General features: G+C 55.9%; 1 protein-coding gene across 1 annotated transcript in view; it reads left to right on the top strand.

Annotated features, from left to right (window-relative positions):
* The window catches only part of CDON (cell adhesion associated, oncogene regulated), a 40547-nt gene continuing 23780 nt past the window's right edge, over window positions 1–16767 (top strand). The window contains 6 exon segments of the mRNA XM_046903791.1: window positions 1–47; window positions 13347–13444; window positions 14864–15136; window positions 15873–16019; window positions 16272–16415; window positions 16621–16766. Coding sequence (XP_046759747.1) covers window positions 13375–13444; window positions 14864–15136; window positions 15873–16019; window positions 16272–16415; window positions 16621–16766 — 780 coding nt within the window. The 5' untranslated portion in view covers window positions 1–47; window positions 13347–13374.

Raw genomic sequence — 16767 nt, 5'->3', positions numbered from 1 at the left:
CTCCCGCGGGGGCCTCCGCCGCTCTCCCCCCGCTGCTCCGGCCCTTGGTACGCTCCGCGGGGCGGGGGCGGCGGGCGGCGGGGCTCGCGGGAGCGGGCGGGAGGCGCCCGGCCGGGTCGCCCGCCCCGCCTGCAGGCAGCGGGGCCGGGACCGCTTCCCTGCGGGCTGGGGGACGCGGGAGCTGCGTTTCCCGGCTGGATGCGGCCGCCGGCGGCCGGGCGCGGCGTGACCCGTTGCGGGCTGCCCGCATGCACGCGGAGCGGCGCTCGCCTCGCACCCCCGGCACGAGCCGCTGCGCCCCGAGCCCCGAACGGCGGCGCTGAGCGGAGCTGTCAGCCCCGGAGCGGTGAGTGCTGCGGCCGCGGGGGGTTTCGCGCGCGCTCGGCCCGAGCGCCGCTCGTTGACGCGTGCACCGACCCGGCACGGTGACAGCGAACCCCTCCGCTTCGCCTCTCGCTCGCGCTGCCTCTCCGGCAGAGGTTCCGCTCTCGCTTTGCTCTCCTGCTCGCGGCCGCAGGCCGGGCGTCATCACCGCACGAGGCAGGTAGAGCCCTCCTCGCGCTCCCCGCCTGTTGCAAAGCCGCTTCCCGACAGCTGCGAGTGCTGCTCTGCCCACCCCCTCGTTAAGAGAGAAAGGTGCTTTTGCAATTAGTGGTGGCCGCTCACGGCGCTGCGTTGTGAAAGTTCTCGGCTCGCATAGCAGCGGTGTGAATCCTTACCTTTTTGATCCGGCTTGATTACGACCTGCACGCTTTTGTTCTAGCAAACCAAACGTGCGCTGCTTCTGAGGTTGAAACCAACGCGCGGCGTTTTTGGAGGCTGCCTCGGGGAGAGCCCGAAATACAGAGCAGTGAAAAGGGAAATGCGCGTTTTTCCAGTAATCCCCTCCGAAACAAGAGGGAGGGCTCTGAGCAGATGGGCACAGCGCTGCTGCAGCCCCTGGAGCTGCTCGGTGCCGTTGGGGTCTGTCGGGCTGTGCTCGGTGGGGTCACCTCTCGGTGCTGCGCTGTTCTGCCTCCGAGCTCTGGATGGGGACAGCCCGGGGGAGAGGGATTAGCGATTCACACAAGGGTGAGCCCGGAGCTTTGTTACCGGGATTAACGCGATTTACACCCTTAAGCTGCTTGTAAGCGGCCGTGTCGGGGTGGGTGCTCTGCTCCCCTCCCGTGCCCCGTGGAGGGCACCCCGGAGCTGTGCTGCTCGGTGGGTTCCGTCGCTCTCCTCCTTGTGAGCACCATTCCCGGTGTTCCACCAAACCCGTTGGGTTGGCGCACCCTCCGTGCTCCCTCTGCTGGGGCTCAGTGCTCCTCAATGTGGTGTTTCTTACTCCCAAAAGCAAGGAAAGAGTCAGGAGGGGCCGTAGTGCTGCAGGGCAAACCCCAGCAGTGCTTTCGCCATCTCGAGGTGTGCTGTCAGCCCATAAACTGGGGCTCGTGCTTACTTTGGCGCAGCCATGTGCCAGAGGAATAAGGCAGCTGTGCTCCGACTTCAGGTGATGTCACTTGAGGATTTTAACTGTCAAAGCTTAGAAACACACTTACTTGTTTAAAGCCTGCTTCTGCAGATGTGGAAACAGTGAAGCACAGCGGTGGATTGGCTCCATGGGCGCACAGTGCTGGTGTTCCTCATCCCACCACCCCTCTGCAGTGCGGTGCTGCCCGCGCAGCCCTCAGCTGTTGTGGGAGCCCTGCTGGGAGCCGCGGCTGCCCGGGGCGCCATCCTGCATCAATGTAACTATCAATGTAAGGATAGCAGAGCTTCAGCTTCCAAAGCTGAACTGGGAAGCGTGAGATGGTTAAGTTGTGTCAGGATGAAGCTATTTTGTAACTCAACGTGGATTTGGGGCGTTTTTGGTTTCTCATCCCAGTGCTGGGTGTCTCTGATCTGCAGCTCGCAGTGTTCTCAGGCACGCAGCCATCTGCACAGCCACATGAAGATGCATTCTGTTTCATCAGTTTCATTTGGCTTGGCGCAGCTCCACAGTGCCCCGTCCTGGGGCTGCCGCTGTGTCTGTGTGACAGCTGCGGGTTCTGCCGCTCCTGGATGCGGTTCCAGAGGGGCTCAGAGCTGCACTGGGTTTGATGTTCTCAGGGAGCCCCAGCACTGAGTTTGCAGCTTTCCCACTTGCTGCTGCATCTCCCTGGTTTTTAATGCTGTGAGACGAACCATCCTGTAACTGGAAGTGCTTTTTAATAACAACAACCCCGGGTCTGCAGTGCATTTGGAGCCCTCAGTCTTTTCCCAGTCTCCAGCTTTCCCTGCTTTAACTGACATTTTCCTCTCATTGATACGCACACGTTCAGACACAGACGATGTCTGAACCCCTCTAAGAGCAGAGGAGCGCTGGCAGAAGCTGTTTGGGAATCTCACAGCTGAGTCCGTGCAGCCAATGCAGTCAGTGCTGGTTGTGCAGAGGGGAGCTGCTCACGGTTCCTCCCTTGATGGGAACCTCCTGCTTTCCTATCAGTTCAGACTCTCCAGGCCGATTCCTGGGCACCAGGCTGTTCTCCGTGCACTGCTGCCATTGCATTCTGGTGGCTCAGCTGGCACCAGCTCTGCTCCTGAGGAGCGTTCCCAGCTGCATGGGAACAGTTCACCCCGAGTGCTGTTGTCTGTAGCAGTTCTGCAGTGCAACATCTGACAAGTTTCCAGTGCTGCATTCCCAGCACTGCCTGAACTTGCTGTTGTCTCTCCCTCTTTCTCCAGGGAGAGATCCTCCCTCTTCCCATCCCAACCCCTACAGTCTCCTCCGCAAGCTCAGCACGAAGGCTCTCTGCTAACGAGACCAGTCTCCAATTACCCGTCCCAAGAATTCCTGGAATAGATAGCTGCCTGTGTATGTGCACGCTGCTTTTTTCTGGGTGTTCTTCCAGCAATTTCCTTGGTAGGCAACTCGCTGCATCTTCCAGGGCTGAGAGTGTCACACGCTTCTGCTCGGCCCCATCGTGGTGCTGTGCTGATGGTCCTGCAGCAGTTATCAGTCCGGGATGAGCCGTGTGCTCAGCACTGCGTGCACCACCTGCCTTTCCCATTAAGCCCTCGCTTTTCCGATGTGAGAAATCCCTGCTGCCTTCCAACAGAAGGGAAAACAATCACGCAAGCAGGGTTGTGTTCCCATCTCCCATCCCTGTGAGCTGCTGGAGCTCTCCCACCACTCTGGGGCTCAGAGCAGAGGGGGCATGGCTGGTGCCATTGGGATGCTGCTGGGTTGGCTCACTGCTCAGAAGGGTGCCCCAGATTTTCTGATGGCTGTGGGGAGGGGGGGAGGCACAGCCCCTTTTGGCAGCAGCCGATTTTAAATGAGCTTAGCTGGCTCATAAAGCTGTGCTCTCGTAGTGTAGCTGAGCTAAGTGTTGCGGAGGGGAAAGGCTTTGCTGTTCCCCCATACTTTGCCCCATAAACCCATTCAGCTCACTGAAACAGTAGGGGGGGTGGGGGGGGAGGTAAAAAAGAAGTGGTAAATCCCCTGACAAGGAGCATGAGGTAAGTCCACCCCATTGGAGTATTTCTGGGTCCCGCCTGGCAGCTGGGGGCGATGCCAGGAGCAGCAGGAGGGGGGAGCAGAGTGTGCCGGGCCGTGAGACCCCACCGCTCCGGTAACGTGAAACCACCCCCGGCCTCACCTGTCTGTCTGATCATGCCTCTGATTTATGGGCTGGATTTTGCTGTTTAGTTTTCCCCGCAGACTTCAACCATTGTATCTGATAATGAACCGAGTGGTTGAGCTTTATTTGTTTAATTCAAAGGCGAGTTTAATGTTTCCTACCTCGGAGTGGTACAAAGTCTGCTCGCTGGGTTTTCCTTGCAACAAACCTACAAATACTGAAGCAGAGGAGGGCAAGGGCTGCAGTGGGAACTGGGCTGTGATGGTGCGCAGTGCAGTGCTGCCGCACCACAGCCTGAGCTCAAACAAAGGGGCTGTGTGCTCGAGGAAGGGCTGGGCACCACCCAGTGGTGTCTGTGGGGTGAAGGTGGCTGTGGGCTGCACTCCTGCCCTGCTCACCCTCCAAGTACTGCTCCTTCCCTACCTCTGCTGTCCCAGGGAGGGCTGCAGGAGCTCCCATTCCTCCTGGAGTGCCCTGGGATGTGAGTGGGCGCTGTTGGGCAGCAGCCTGCTCTGATGTAGTTGAAGATGCTCTGGTTCCTATGAGTGGATGCTATGAGCGGTTTCCCTCCCTTGGCTCTCACCTGGCAGAGAACACATCCATGTGGCTGAAAAGGCCTCTTGTTGACGTGCTGGTGTAGGAGGTGACCCCCTATGAGTGCTCCTCATTGAGGACGTGGCCATTGTGGGGCCAGCTGCACCAAGCAGGGAAGTTGGTGACCACAAACCAGAGGAGGTGTTTTGGGGTTTCAGATCCCCCCTGGACCTGCGCAGGGCTCTCCCCACTGCGGTCCCTGTTGTGAGGTGCTGTTTTTTCTGTTCTTGTTTCCCTTCTTGCTTGCTGTTTGTGAAGAGCTGATAGATCAGCCCAAATAAGGGTATGAGAGAGGCTGGAGGTTCTCAGGAGGATCCACAGACAGTCAGTTCATGACTTGTTGCCTTTATCTCTGAGATCAGGAGATTCTTTTGCAGTGATGGATTAATCCACTCCTGAGTGAATAATATAACCAAGAACAAGAAGGAGCCAGCGCTCCAAACAGATGATGTGTTTAATACGTGTGTGCCTCTCCTCCCCCACCAAACAGCATCTTTCTTCGCCGTCTCATTCTGCGGGGGCCCGTTGAAATCCCAGCATGGGGGGTGGGGGGAAGGGTTGGGAAGGCTCGGGGCCGTGTCAGATGTCTGCAGGTGGGTGAGGGTTGGGAGCTGCCTGCAGCCGCGTCCCAGCGAGCCGTGCTCGGTGTCATGGAAGCGGAGTTGCTTTGGTTTGGTCCCCGTGGGGACGTGGTAGCATTGAGCACTGCAGGGGCAGCATCCAGCTGTGTTTCTGGCTGCCCTGCGCTGTGTTGGCTGAGATGCTGAGGGCTGTGTTGGATGTGTGGCTGTGCCATGTGGTGCTCCGCCGCCTGCAGCTTGGCTGGGTGATGTTCCTCCTCCATCAGCAGGAACAGCGCTGTGCTGTGTGGCTTTTGCCCCTTTCCCCCCTGCAGAAAGCAGCTCTCGCATTGCAGCTATGCTGAAGGGCAAGCCCAGCTCTTCATGCTGTTTGCTGAGGGCTGTTACTTTTAAGGAGCTATTTTGCCTGCAATCGCTTCAGGAAACCTTTGTTTCCCAGCAGCCTTCCTGAGCCGTGCGTGTTGGCGTGGCACGGAGGCTGATTGCCTCAATACCTTACAGTGACACCGCGGCCCGGAGGCTGCAGCCTCCTCGAATGAAACGTGAGCTGAGGAGGAAAGCCCCGAGGGTTTCTTGGAACAGGAGATGTTTTCTGTTCTTGCCACTAATCTCTGTTGCAGGATGAAATTGGAATGTATGCTTCACATCTTTGTAAGGGTGTAGAAGGAAGCTGGCAGCGGATGTAATCAGAAATGTTATTACCAAAACTCTCGAAATGTGTTGAAATTTTGGGCCCAGTGGTATAATTCTAAATTCAGATATTCAGACTGAGGCGTTTCCCATTGCTGTGCCTGCTGGGAGCAGGCAGAGAGGAGCCCAGGAGGGGATAATGGATGGTGGGTGCTGGGGAGGAGGGTTGGCGGCTGTGTGGCCCCACGTGTTGAGTCTCTGCAGCGCTGGAAGTCGTCACAGAAACAGATCTCCAATGAATTTAGTGCTAGCAGTAATTCGAGGTGCAGCCCTCTGGGTTGTGGACTTCTGAGCACTTGAAAAACGGTCGAGTTTCCAAGCTGGCATTTTTTTTAATTAGTGCATTTGTCACTGCTTATGTGTGTAGGGCTGCCACACGTGGAGAACGTGTTTGAGACAAACGGAGCTGCAGCTGCTGTGCGTTACGGCTCTGCACGGTGCAGCAGTGCTGGGCATGAGCCGCTCCGCTTTGCTCCTTGGGCTGCAGGAGGAGCTGGCAGTGACCTTCACCCCGAGCCCTTTCCTGTCTGATAGGCTGCAGGTTGAGGACGCAGAAGAAGCCGAAGCCGGAGGTGTGAAGCTGTTTATTTTCACTCTGGAAATGTATATATTGCAGGAGGCAGATGCTCGCCTGCTTAACCTAAGCATTCACGACTTATCTGGGGTCTGGCAAGTGTACAAGTGTTGTCCTTTCTAATCCCCAGCTATTAAAAAGTCCAGGCACCTTTCTCTGGCTGAGTCTGAGACTGCTTAAAAACACAAAGAGGAGCCAACAGAAAGAGCTCTCACTCTCCTTGCCAAGTTTAAATGAAGACTAATGCCGTGGTGCTCCTTAATCTTGTTTTTCTTGCTATGGGATGGATGCTGACGTGGGGTGGGATCGGTCCTGGCTGCAGTTATCTGCTGAGCTCGGCGCCAAGCTGTGCAAGGAGGAAAGCAACAATCTGGAGCAGAGAAGAGTCAGAACCGGTCGGTTGCTCTGTTCTTATGCATAAGCCTGTTTTTATTCACTCCCCACCAGCAGTGAATTCTGAAGGGTGAGTGAGAGCCTTGCAGAAATGCTCCCCGCACACCTCCCATATCCTGCAGCCATGAGTTCACAGGCTCCTAATTGCCGATGATGTCAGACAGCAGTCGATGGGTTGCTATAAATTCTGGCTGCAGGTGTGGAATTAATAGTCGTGCTTCCCTTGAAGGGATCACGGATAGCATGGATCCTGCAAGTTCCAACAGACTGAGTTGGATGTGGGGGCACAGGGAGCTGCTCGGTGTTCTTTAGGGCTGCTGCCGCCGAGGGATGAGGTGTCAGCGTTCATCTGCAGCCACCTCAGAAATGAGCCTGCTGTCTGCTGGGGCTCTTCTTGGGAGCTTTCTCCTCTCCCGGCCAGGCAGGCCCTGCAGTGTGTGCTACACGCGGTGTGTTTGGACGTGAGCTCTTTGTTGGAGAATCTGCACGGCTTGGCTTGTTGGACAGGGCAACCCTGAAGCTCTTGTCCTTTTTCAAGTTGTGCTTGGTCCTGCTTATAGGAACTGGAGAGCTAACAGACGAGGGGTTATCAGAGATGCCCATCAAGGACAACCAGCCCCGTGCGTCCCCTTGCTCACTGGGAAGGGCTCTGCCTCACTTGGAGTTGTGTTCACTGTGTCTTCCCAAATCTACCACATTCTTGCAGTTTAAAGGTAGTGGGAAAGCGCTCTGTAGGCTGACCTGAGGCTTCGTGGCATTGGGGTGCAGCATTTCCTCCCACTCTGCGCTGTGCTCCCCTCACTGCCCGTGTGGTTGGTGCTGCAGATGGGGGCCGCGCACCGCCCTGGAGGAAAGCGTTGGGCTGAAGTGGTTGTGAAATCCTGTGCTCAGTGAGATCACTTGGCTGGAAATCAGAGGATCCAATCGGGGGTGCGGGGAGAAGAGGGGAGCACTGCCAGCAGCGAGGAGAGCACAGCGCTGAGCTGCAGGTACCGGGATGGGAGCGGGTAGGGGTGAGGGCTGCGTTTGGGACTGTTACACTAATGATACCTTTGGGTCCCTCGGGGTCTAAAAGCCCTTAGTTAGGCATTTAGAGATAATTGCGGCCGAGCAGAGCTGTACATTAGGCTAATGCTCCGTTCCTTTTCTTCCCCCCAGGCCAGAAGCTCAGAAACCATACCCACTTCATTAGCGTGGCAGCAGGGACTGTCAGCCCTTTCCTTTGAGGTTACTAATGAAGCTCAGTGCCTGACGGTGCTGTTGGCAGCAGGCAGTGTGATGGGTCAGTGGGATCGGAGTGCATCCCGGCTGTCACACTGGGACGCCCCCATGTGCCCCCATGTGCCCCCTGAGCCCGGCCGCGCTTTGGAGAGCAGCAGAGCTGCGGGGGCACAGCACACAAACTGTTAACTTTTCTTCACTCTGCTCACAAATCCATTTCTTCAGCCGATGCCAAAGCATGCGTTCCTCTATCAAGACCATATGTACGCCAAGACTGAGGTTTTAAAGTCAAGGTGTTTGTGAAATATTGGAGTGCAAATTAAGTATCTGAGTAATCCTAACTGTCTTCTCGAAAAAATTCGCTATCAGCTTCACTTATTACTCCGAGGATTAATGGAAAGCTAAACTTTGATCCGGGTCCAACAGCTGATACCAGCCATGAGGCTTTCCAGGCCTGAGAGCAGCGCAGAGGAATCCGGCGGGCGGCTCTGCTGGGCGCTGCTCCATCGGCACTGCGGCTCTGGGGCCGATGCGGTTTTTGTTCTCAGCCCCTTAAAGCCTTCTGGTGTCACCTCTGTGCCGTAGCACCAAACGCTGCCTGGAGGGGCTGATGTTGCACAGGGCACTGCAGGCTGCAGCCCCTCGCCCTGCGCTGCCCACATCCCTGCCTCCCTCACCCTCAGCGCTCTGTCTGCCCAGAGAAAGGAACTCATCCCTGCGTGGCTTAAGAAGGATGAGGGGTGCAGAGCATCCCAATGAGCAGCGCTGGCGTGGCGCAGCTCAGCTGGGCACCGAGCACTGCGCTCCCATTTGGTTCCTGCTGCTGCCCTGAGTGCATTCTCTGACCCCTTCCCACCTTTCGCAGCGCTCTGTGGGGTCACTGTCAGAGAACTCCCGGTGGGGTTTTCCCTGTTGGATTGAAGTGTGCTGTGGGATGCAGGGAGCTCTGGGCTGGCTGCTCCGGACTCGGCCTTCACAGAAGCACCGGAGCCCTTTGAGGACAGAACTTCATTACTGCCACTCTTGCAGTCCTGTCTTTGGTGATGCCATAATTCCTGGTTGTGGTGCTTGAACAAAACCCCAACCCTTATGTAAATGCCCGATTGCTTATCTCCATCGCTCGGCTTCCTGCAATTTAGTAACACAGAAGCTGCAGTTCCAGTGCTTGGGGTGGAGAGAGTGAAATGGGAGCACTTCTCTTTTTTTTTTTTGACACAAGCTGTGGCTGCAGCTCAACTCCTCGGTGTTGGGGTCCTCTCGGAGAGCGTAATTAGGAACACATTGATTCTTATTGCAGCTGGCAGCTGCTCACTATTGCCTTTTTCAGCTTCTGACCCCCATAGTCCCGCTGACCTTTCCTGGGGTTAGTCGTGGGCCCTTTGCATTGTGATGGGCTAGAAGTGGCTCATGTGGAGTTGATTATTTCCTTGCTTGTCTGGCCTTTTTGGTGCCATAACTCCAAGTCACTTCCATTTTCTTCCCCTGCTTTTGGCTGACCACAGTGAAAGGAAATGCTTTTGCTGGCGACAGGATCAGTTTGCATGCTTGACTGCCTCGATTGAGACCCTGAAAAGGGGGGAGGGGGAGGGTAATGAACACTGTAGGTGCTGCATTTGCTTCTTAAAGGCTGATGCTAATGACTGAGCGATCATTAAGCATTCATAAAAATGGCGCTGGGGCAGCTTGGGATCGCTCTGGGCACCCTCAGCCCCGTGTGCAGGTGTGTGTGTGTGTGTGTGTGCAGTGTGCATGGGGTGTGCACTGTGCTGTGCAGTGACAGCAGTGCTGCACTCCGCGCTGCGCCGCAGAGCCCCGCACAAAGCTAATGAAGTCTCTGTGCCAGCTGTTACACTCATTTTGCCGGACCCCAGGAGGACAGCATGAAGACAGTGAGTGATCAAAGGCTTTGCAGATCACTGAGGAGCCCGGGCTGCAGGAATGTCTGATTGCTTTCTCTTGGAATGCCACAGGCTTCAATACCACTTTTTTTTTTAAGGTGTCTTGGTGTGAGATTTAATGACCCGGCTCAGCTTGCTTGCACTGAAGGCGCAGTGCTTCACTTCGTTCCGGGGGTTTCATTTGCCCCAAATTTTGCTGCTTTGAAGCCCTGCAGTTGTTGGTACAGCGAGGATCTGGGAAAGCGAGTTAAAAATTGATTGGATTGCAGAGCTGCCAGGAAGATGAATAACACAGAGTGTGCTCAGTGCTTCTGCAGACTGTTCGGATTGCGGCAGGGGGGACGGGGCGGCTCGGAGGGGCGGTGGGATGGAGAGGTGAGACCTCCAGGTCTGTGCAGCCGTGGGCAGCGCTGCGTCGGGCAGACGTCACTTTTTCCTTGGGCTGCTCGCAGGGCTGTCAGCTCCTGGAGGTGGAGTGGGGAACCTGAATACCTCCCTCTGTTCCTCGGCCTGCCGTTTCCTTCCTCCTCCTCCTCCTCCCTGGCGCTGTGCTGTGTTGGTGCTCGCAGGGCTCCATGCGGGGTGAGCGAAGGGATCCCGTCCTCCTTTAGCTCCGGGTGTGCCGGACCTGCACTGAAGGTCAGATGTTGGGAGGGAGCGGTGGGTGGGAATGCGGTGGCGGCTCTGCATGGGGTGCAGCCCTATGGCACCAGGCTGCAGGATGGGGTCAGAGCAGAGGATGGGATGGGGTTATGGGCAGAGCTGAGTTTGTGGCCAGGTGTGGGAGTGGGGCAGTCCCTGCAGTGATCCAAAGGATGGAGGATTGTAGAATGGTCTGTGTTGGAAGGGACCTTTGAAGGCCATCTGCTCCCACAGCCCGCAGGCAGCAGGGATGCCCGCAGCTCCAGCAGGTGCACAGAGCCCAGTCCTGCACTGCGGGATGCTGCTGACAGCAGTGTGCAGCACTGGGCAGTGACTGATGGATGCATGGCTGTCCCTGCGGCTGCTGGGGACCATTTATGAGGGATCAGTGACAGATGAGGCACACAACTAGAATTACGCTGTCCTTCAGAGTACTCCATCTTCCTAATGATCTCCCAGAAGGTGTCAGGTGTGTTTATTTATGGCTCTGTGTGTGCAGGGCACTTTCTGCAGGCAGGCGTCCGTTGGAGTGGTCAGGACTCCTCCATCTCCTGACACAGGTCCTTTATCTTCCTTGTTCCCACTGCCTGGAATATACCAGAGCAGCAAAGAGGTCAAGTGCTGGAGGAAAACAACTGGGAAACGACTTTAGATAAAGAGGTTTCAGTGGAGGTGGGATAAGTGTGGGCTTTGGCCATATTGTGCCTTTCTGGTGTGCGTCAGTGCAGGTCTGGAGAGATTGCCACTGGGAGTGGGAAGGCTTCCCTCTGCCCATGGGAACTGTGGCCGCTTCAATTCTACTTTATTAAAATTGCTGTGAGTAATTCCTGTCAGTGTTGGAGTTCCAGAAGGATTATAAATAGACCCATCCTATCCGTGACACCTCTTCCTTCAGAACAGCATGGAGCATTTGGTGCTGCGGTGGTGGGGATGGATGAACTCAGGTGAGGGGCTGGGAGTGAAGCCATGGATGTTCCTGAGTGCACTCATCCTGCAGGCTGAGATGTGTAACTGGAGTGGCATCCAAGCAAAGCGCTCCTTCCTCTGGCCTTTGGCAGCACTTGCTGTCATGTGTAGTGGTCAGAGTGGGAGCTGTGTGGTACTGAAATGGTGACAAAGCAGAAGAGTTCTGTTTTTCCCATCCCTTGGGCAATTCAACACTTGGATGTGTGTTAGCATTTAATGCTTGAGGCAGAATTTATCCGCTGAGTGTCTGAAGACCCCCAGAACCGCACTCTGTGGTCTCTGTGCTTCTCTCCATCTGCGGCAATGGGAGGTGAAGCATGGAAGGAAAAGCAAATCTTTGGGTTGTGTGGCGCTCGTGGGGCCCATGTGTGTGTATGAGTGGAGCCTGCAGCGCCCTCAGAAGCGATGTGGGGAGAGGTCCCTGATGGCTCCCGGGCGGTGCTGCTGAGGATGCCGGCCCAGGTAAGGCTGATGCTTCACTCCTCCCTCCAGTTGGGGTGCAGTGTTCCCTGCGCTCCGTGCGCTGTTTGACGTCTCACTGCTCCGCCAGCCAGACTGCTGGGTCAGAGAGGAGTAGCTGTTGACACTGGCAGCCAGGAACATGTAAAGAGAAAGATAAACAGAGGGAAATCAGAGCCCGGATAAAGTAGATCTCCAAAGATAAAGTTTAGTTAAAGATAATGAGCTGGCCTTGTTTGAAAAGACAGCTGCAGAATAGCCCAGTAGCTCCATGTGCCGGGGTTAAAGTTGACCTAGAATATACGTTTCATTGCTTTTCATAAATAAATAGTCAGGGGAAGGCTTGGCAAAAAGCAACATCGCCCCCCACCCTCTTCAGAGCAGTGTTTGATGTTAACAAGTTCTCTGCGTGTTTACTCTGCGCTCTGCCAGGACCTGGGAGGCCCCGGGTGAAGCCGCCCCAAACGGCAGCGCAGCTCCTCGGGATTCCTCTCCCCTCCTAAAGCTGTCACCGTGAACTCGAGGCGGAATCGCGGGGAGAGGCGGCTGGAAGTAAACAGTTCTATAAAATCTGAAGTGATATTTTTATTATGATTGGAGCCTTTTCCCGACGCGTGTTTTGCGCAGGCACTTCAGGGTGACGCTGATGATGAAGTGCTGTGAGCTGAAACAAGCCGTGGGATGGTTGTGCTGTGGATCTGTGGATGTGGTCCCTGGGAGCGGAGCGCTGCCCAGAGGTGCTTCCATCGGGGGCGGTTGTGCACAGATGTGACAGATGAGACGTCTCATGTAGGGCGGGAGACGTCTTATCAGCAGTGAGGCTGGATGGTGAGCTGCGGGCAGACTGATAAATGAAGTAACTGCACTAAATGAGCTCAGATCTTATTCATCATCACGGGACAGAGGGCAGCAGAGAAGGCAGTGAGTGGCAGCTGTGTAGTCTGGGGCTGTTTGGGAAAAGAGGGCATTGCGGGGCGGCTCTGGGGGTGCGGAGCGCTGCCTTGGAGATGTGCATGGTGTGTGGGGCTTCTGCTCCTGGCGGGGAGATCTGCGGTCACAGTGGCTGCTGGGGATGTGTCCTTTCCCAGAGGGCAGTGCTGTGCTGGCATGGCTGCTGGGGGGAGGTCACCATCCTGGGCTGCCCCAGAACGTGGGGCTGTGGCACAGTGGGATGCGGTCAGTGTGTGCAGTGCGGGGATTCGGGAGGGCTTCTCCAACCTGAGTGGCTCTGAGCACATTGGATCTGCTGGTGATGCTGTGCAATGGGCTGCGGGGCGCGGGCAGCGTTCCCCATCAGCGGCTGCGGGGCTGTGAGCTGCTGCTGTGCAACATGGATCCTCGTGCCTTGTTAAACAAGTGGAGCTGCTGATGGATGGCCAAACGATTATTGTTTGCAAACAATATTATCTGCGATAGATAAGCTGTTTATTTTGGACTTCAGTTCCTCTGGTTGGCAAGTAGTCTCATTCATCAAGGCAGCACGGCTCGGTGCGTGTGCCGCGTATCCCAGCTGTGGAAAAATCTTGCATTAAGAATAGGACTTGGAAACATAGCTAAGCTCAACTTGTAACTCATTTTTGCAGATGGTTCCTATATTGTGGAGAATATTGGCCGTTTCCTGGTTGCGCCATGTTTTATTTTCAACCCCAAACACTTTGTTGTAGGGCAGCTAAAAGAAGAACTCCTGAACCTCCCCGTAGACATCTGTGTGTTTGCTTTGCAGCCGTTGTGGTGCCTGCTGTCCGGGCGCTATGCAGTCGGCCCCTGCCTGCCTGCATGCACTGCTTGCTGCCGCCGCGCTCCTCTCCGCCAGCAGCTCAGGTAAGGACCTGTTGGGTGAGGCTGAGCCCAGTGAGGCTGAGCCCCAGAGCTCTGTTCTCTGGGGTCTGTGTGGATGAGCCGGGCTGTGGGTTCGCATCTCAGTTCCCGTGGGGTTGGGAGGGGTTTGCAGTTTGTGAAGGAAAAGGGGAATGGGATCCCTGAGCTGTGAACGTCGATGCGTGGCGGCGGTTGGAGCGGCTCTGGCGTGTAGAAAAAAGCAGAGGGATGGTTTTAATTGACACATCTGCTCTGTGTAGTCAGCTTGTCTTAATGTAACCGCACAAAAAAGAAGCTTTTACTACTTTTAGCACTTCATAGGCAGTCGTTACAAGCAAATGGGATAAATTTTGTTTTTCAAGCCGCTGTGGGTGATGGGCTCCATCTGCGGGTCGGCGCTGCCCGCTGTGACCGCGGGGCGGGCGCTGCAGGACGGGGCAGTGCGGGGTGCAGCCATCACTGCTGGCCCCGGGGCTCAAACCTGACTGCTGGGAAAGGCAGTTTGCTAATTAAGAGCTAAAATCGTACATCTGGGTCCTGAGAAATGCTTGGATCCCATTTTTATGGATTTCATATCGCTGTGTTTTTTTGAAGTGAAGCCACGCTTTAAGCTCCAGTTGTGCTCTGTGTCTATGCAGATAGTTGGGTTTATGGTTCTGTTAAAAATGTGCAGTTTCTCATCTGCAACTCATCTCTGTAGGCGGCTGGACGGGCTGACTGAGAGGCAAAGCGTGAGCTGAGGGCCCCACCTATGAGAAAGCTGTATCTGACCTGGATTTCATTTCCCTGCTCCCAGCCCGTCCTATTGGGGCTTTTTTAGCTTATTTACAAACTCAAAATCGTTTTCCCTTGCTGCTTTTCCTATTTGCAAATATCCCCCCCGTTTCTAACCAAACAGGACCTGTTGGTGCCTTTTCCTTGCTTTGTTTGTACGAAATCTGCAGCAAAAAATCCCACAGAAAACAAATGGAAATAATTCCCAATGTTTTGTTGGCCAGAACAGGACAAAAATTCCTCCAACAAGCAGGAATTTTCTTCTGGCAAATCTATGGACACTCCTCACCAAGTTTTCTGGAGCTCAGCCTTTTATTTACGAGCAGCTTTCCCTGCCTGCTCGCCCTGCTGCAGTGAAGATAACGATTCATCACTCATCCCAGTGAAGTCGTGCACTCGGTGTTCCCAGGTCCTTGCTGTGCTCTGTGCATCGTTCTGCTGCCACCCTCAGCCCCTGCAGTCACATCCGAGCCCCTCTGCAGGGCAGTGCAGTGAAGCTGCACATTGCAGGGCTGCATCCCGGCCGCTGTTGGGGGTTTGCTCTGCCATATTCTGTACGCGTCCATCCCTCTGAATCTCGCTGCAGGTGCTCATGTAAATGCATTCACAGACACTGCTCACTACACAGCTCTGTTTGCTCCCTTTCAGACTTGACTCCCCGCTTTACTTCCGAGCCCATCTCTGCCGTCCAGAAGCCCGGTGGCCCCGTGGTGCTGCGCTGCTCCGCAGAGCCCCCGGCAGCGCACATCTCCTGGCTGCTGGATGGAGAGCCGCTGGGCAGCGGGCTGCCAGGGGTGGAAATCCAGCACGGCTCTCTGAGCATCGCCTCCCTGAGCCTGGAGACGTCCGGCCGCTATCAGTGCGTGGCCAACAGCAGCGCGGGCGCAGTTCTGAGCAGGGCTGCGGTGGTGTCAATGGGCAGTAAGTCAGCTTGGTTTGTATTCCTCACCCCAATTACAAAGACCTCAATGAGTTTGTGTGGTTTGCTTTTCTTGTGCTGTGGGGGAATCGGGCGCTGGGACCCGCTGTGTGTCTCAGTCCTTGGAGGTGTGCATTGAATGGAGCTGGGAGGACGTGCTGTGTTTCCCAGGACGTGGTGCTCCTCCCTGAGCGTGGTTTGTCTGCTGTGCATCGCAGTGCTGTCTGAATCAGGGCTTTGTCAGGCAGGGTTTGAGTGATTCTGTGTAAGGGTATCTCATCTATGGAGCATGTACAGAATCCTCCCGGGAGGAAGATTTCTTCTGAGTGTGAGAAGTGTTTTGGTAGAGTAGTGACCCATAGCGAGACCCTCTCAGGAGAGCTGTGGGGTGGCTGCCGTAGGAAGGCGGCGCTGCTGGGAGATGCTGTGAGCACGAAGGGCTCGGAGGAGCAGAATTCACACTTCTGTCTTCCTTTTGGGGTTTTTGCAGCACACCTGAAGGCGCTGCTGAGGCCTTCTGCTTACTGCACTGCTCACAGCAATGGGTGGAAGGTGCCCCTGTGTTCAGCATTGCATCAGTGATAACCACAGAAAAACACTGTAATGCTTCCTATGGGAAAGCTCCGTGCATTAATTTCAGTTGCACTCTGCTTTGCCGTCGGAGCCCATGATGAACATCAGGTCCTCCCTTCCCTCTCCCACCTTCGGCTGCTCACCACCTCCTGCCATTCCCTGCAGGTTTGGCTCACTTTGGCCCATCGCTGACCCCCATCGTTGTGGCAGAGGAAGGAGGAACGGCGCTCATCGGCTGCGCGGCGCCGCAGAGCAACCCCAGAGCTCAGATTCGATTCCGGGTGCGGGGGAAGTGGCTGCAGCAGCCTGCAGGTGAGGAGCAGCGCCCAGCGGGCGGCCGAGGGCTTTATAGGAGGAACTCCCAGTGCTGCAGATGTGTGCACGCTGCCCTGTGCTCGTGGCTTCACCAAACCCTTGGTAAATTAATGTCCTGTTTGTAGCAGCGTGATTTCTTTGTGTTTCTAAATGCAGAGCGGGTTGGTTTGTATGGCAGGTTATTAGAAAATATGTTTGTCTGTATTCGAGGTGAGGTTAAGTCACCTTTCTTCTTCCCCACTTGTTCAGATAAGTACCTCATTCTCCCGTCGGGAAACCTGCAGATCTTCAATGTGTCCATGGAGGACAGGGGGTCCTACAGGTGTGCTGCCTACAACCCCGTCACTCACGACCTCAGAGTAGAACCCACCGGGAGGAAACTCGTTGTCACACGTGAGTGCTCAGTTCAGAATGAATGCACCAGGAGGGGAGAAGTCACAGCTCGGCCGGGCGGTGGGCTGCTGTGCACAGGGGTTGGTGACCGCCTGCCGGAGAGCAGGACCTGCATTAAAGGCCGTGCGAGGCTTCGCTGCTGGGGGTGCAATGGCAGCGTGAGGCTGAGCAGCGCCGGAGCTGACCCTGCTCTCCTCCCTTCCAGGCTCCTCCACCGCACAGCCCCGCATTCTGCACCCCCAGCAGCCGCAGGCGCTGTCCGTGCCGCAGCGCAGCCCGCTGACCCTGGAGTGCGTGGCTGCAGGGCTGCCTGCGGCCGCCGTGCGCTGGGAGAGGGACGGCCGGGATGCGC

The sequence above is a fragment of the Gallus gallus genome, chromosome 24 (genome assembly GCF_016699485.2).
Source record: "Gallus gallus isolate bGalGal1 chromosome 24, bGalGal1.mat.broiler.GRCg7b, whole genome shotgun sequence".
Taxonomy (NCBI): domain Eukaryota; kingdom Metazoa; phylum Chordata; class Aves; order Galliformes; family Phasianidae; genus Gallus; species Gallus gallus.
The sequence above is the reverse complement of the archived record's forward strand: the minus strand, read 5'-3'. Positions and strand labels throughout refer to the sequence as shown.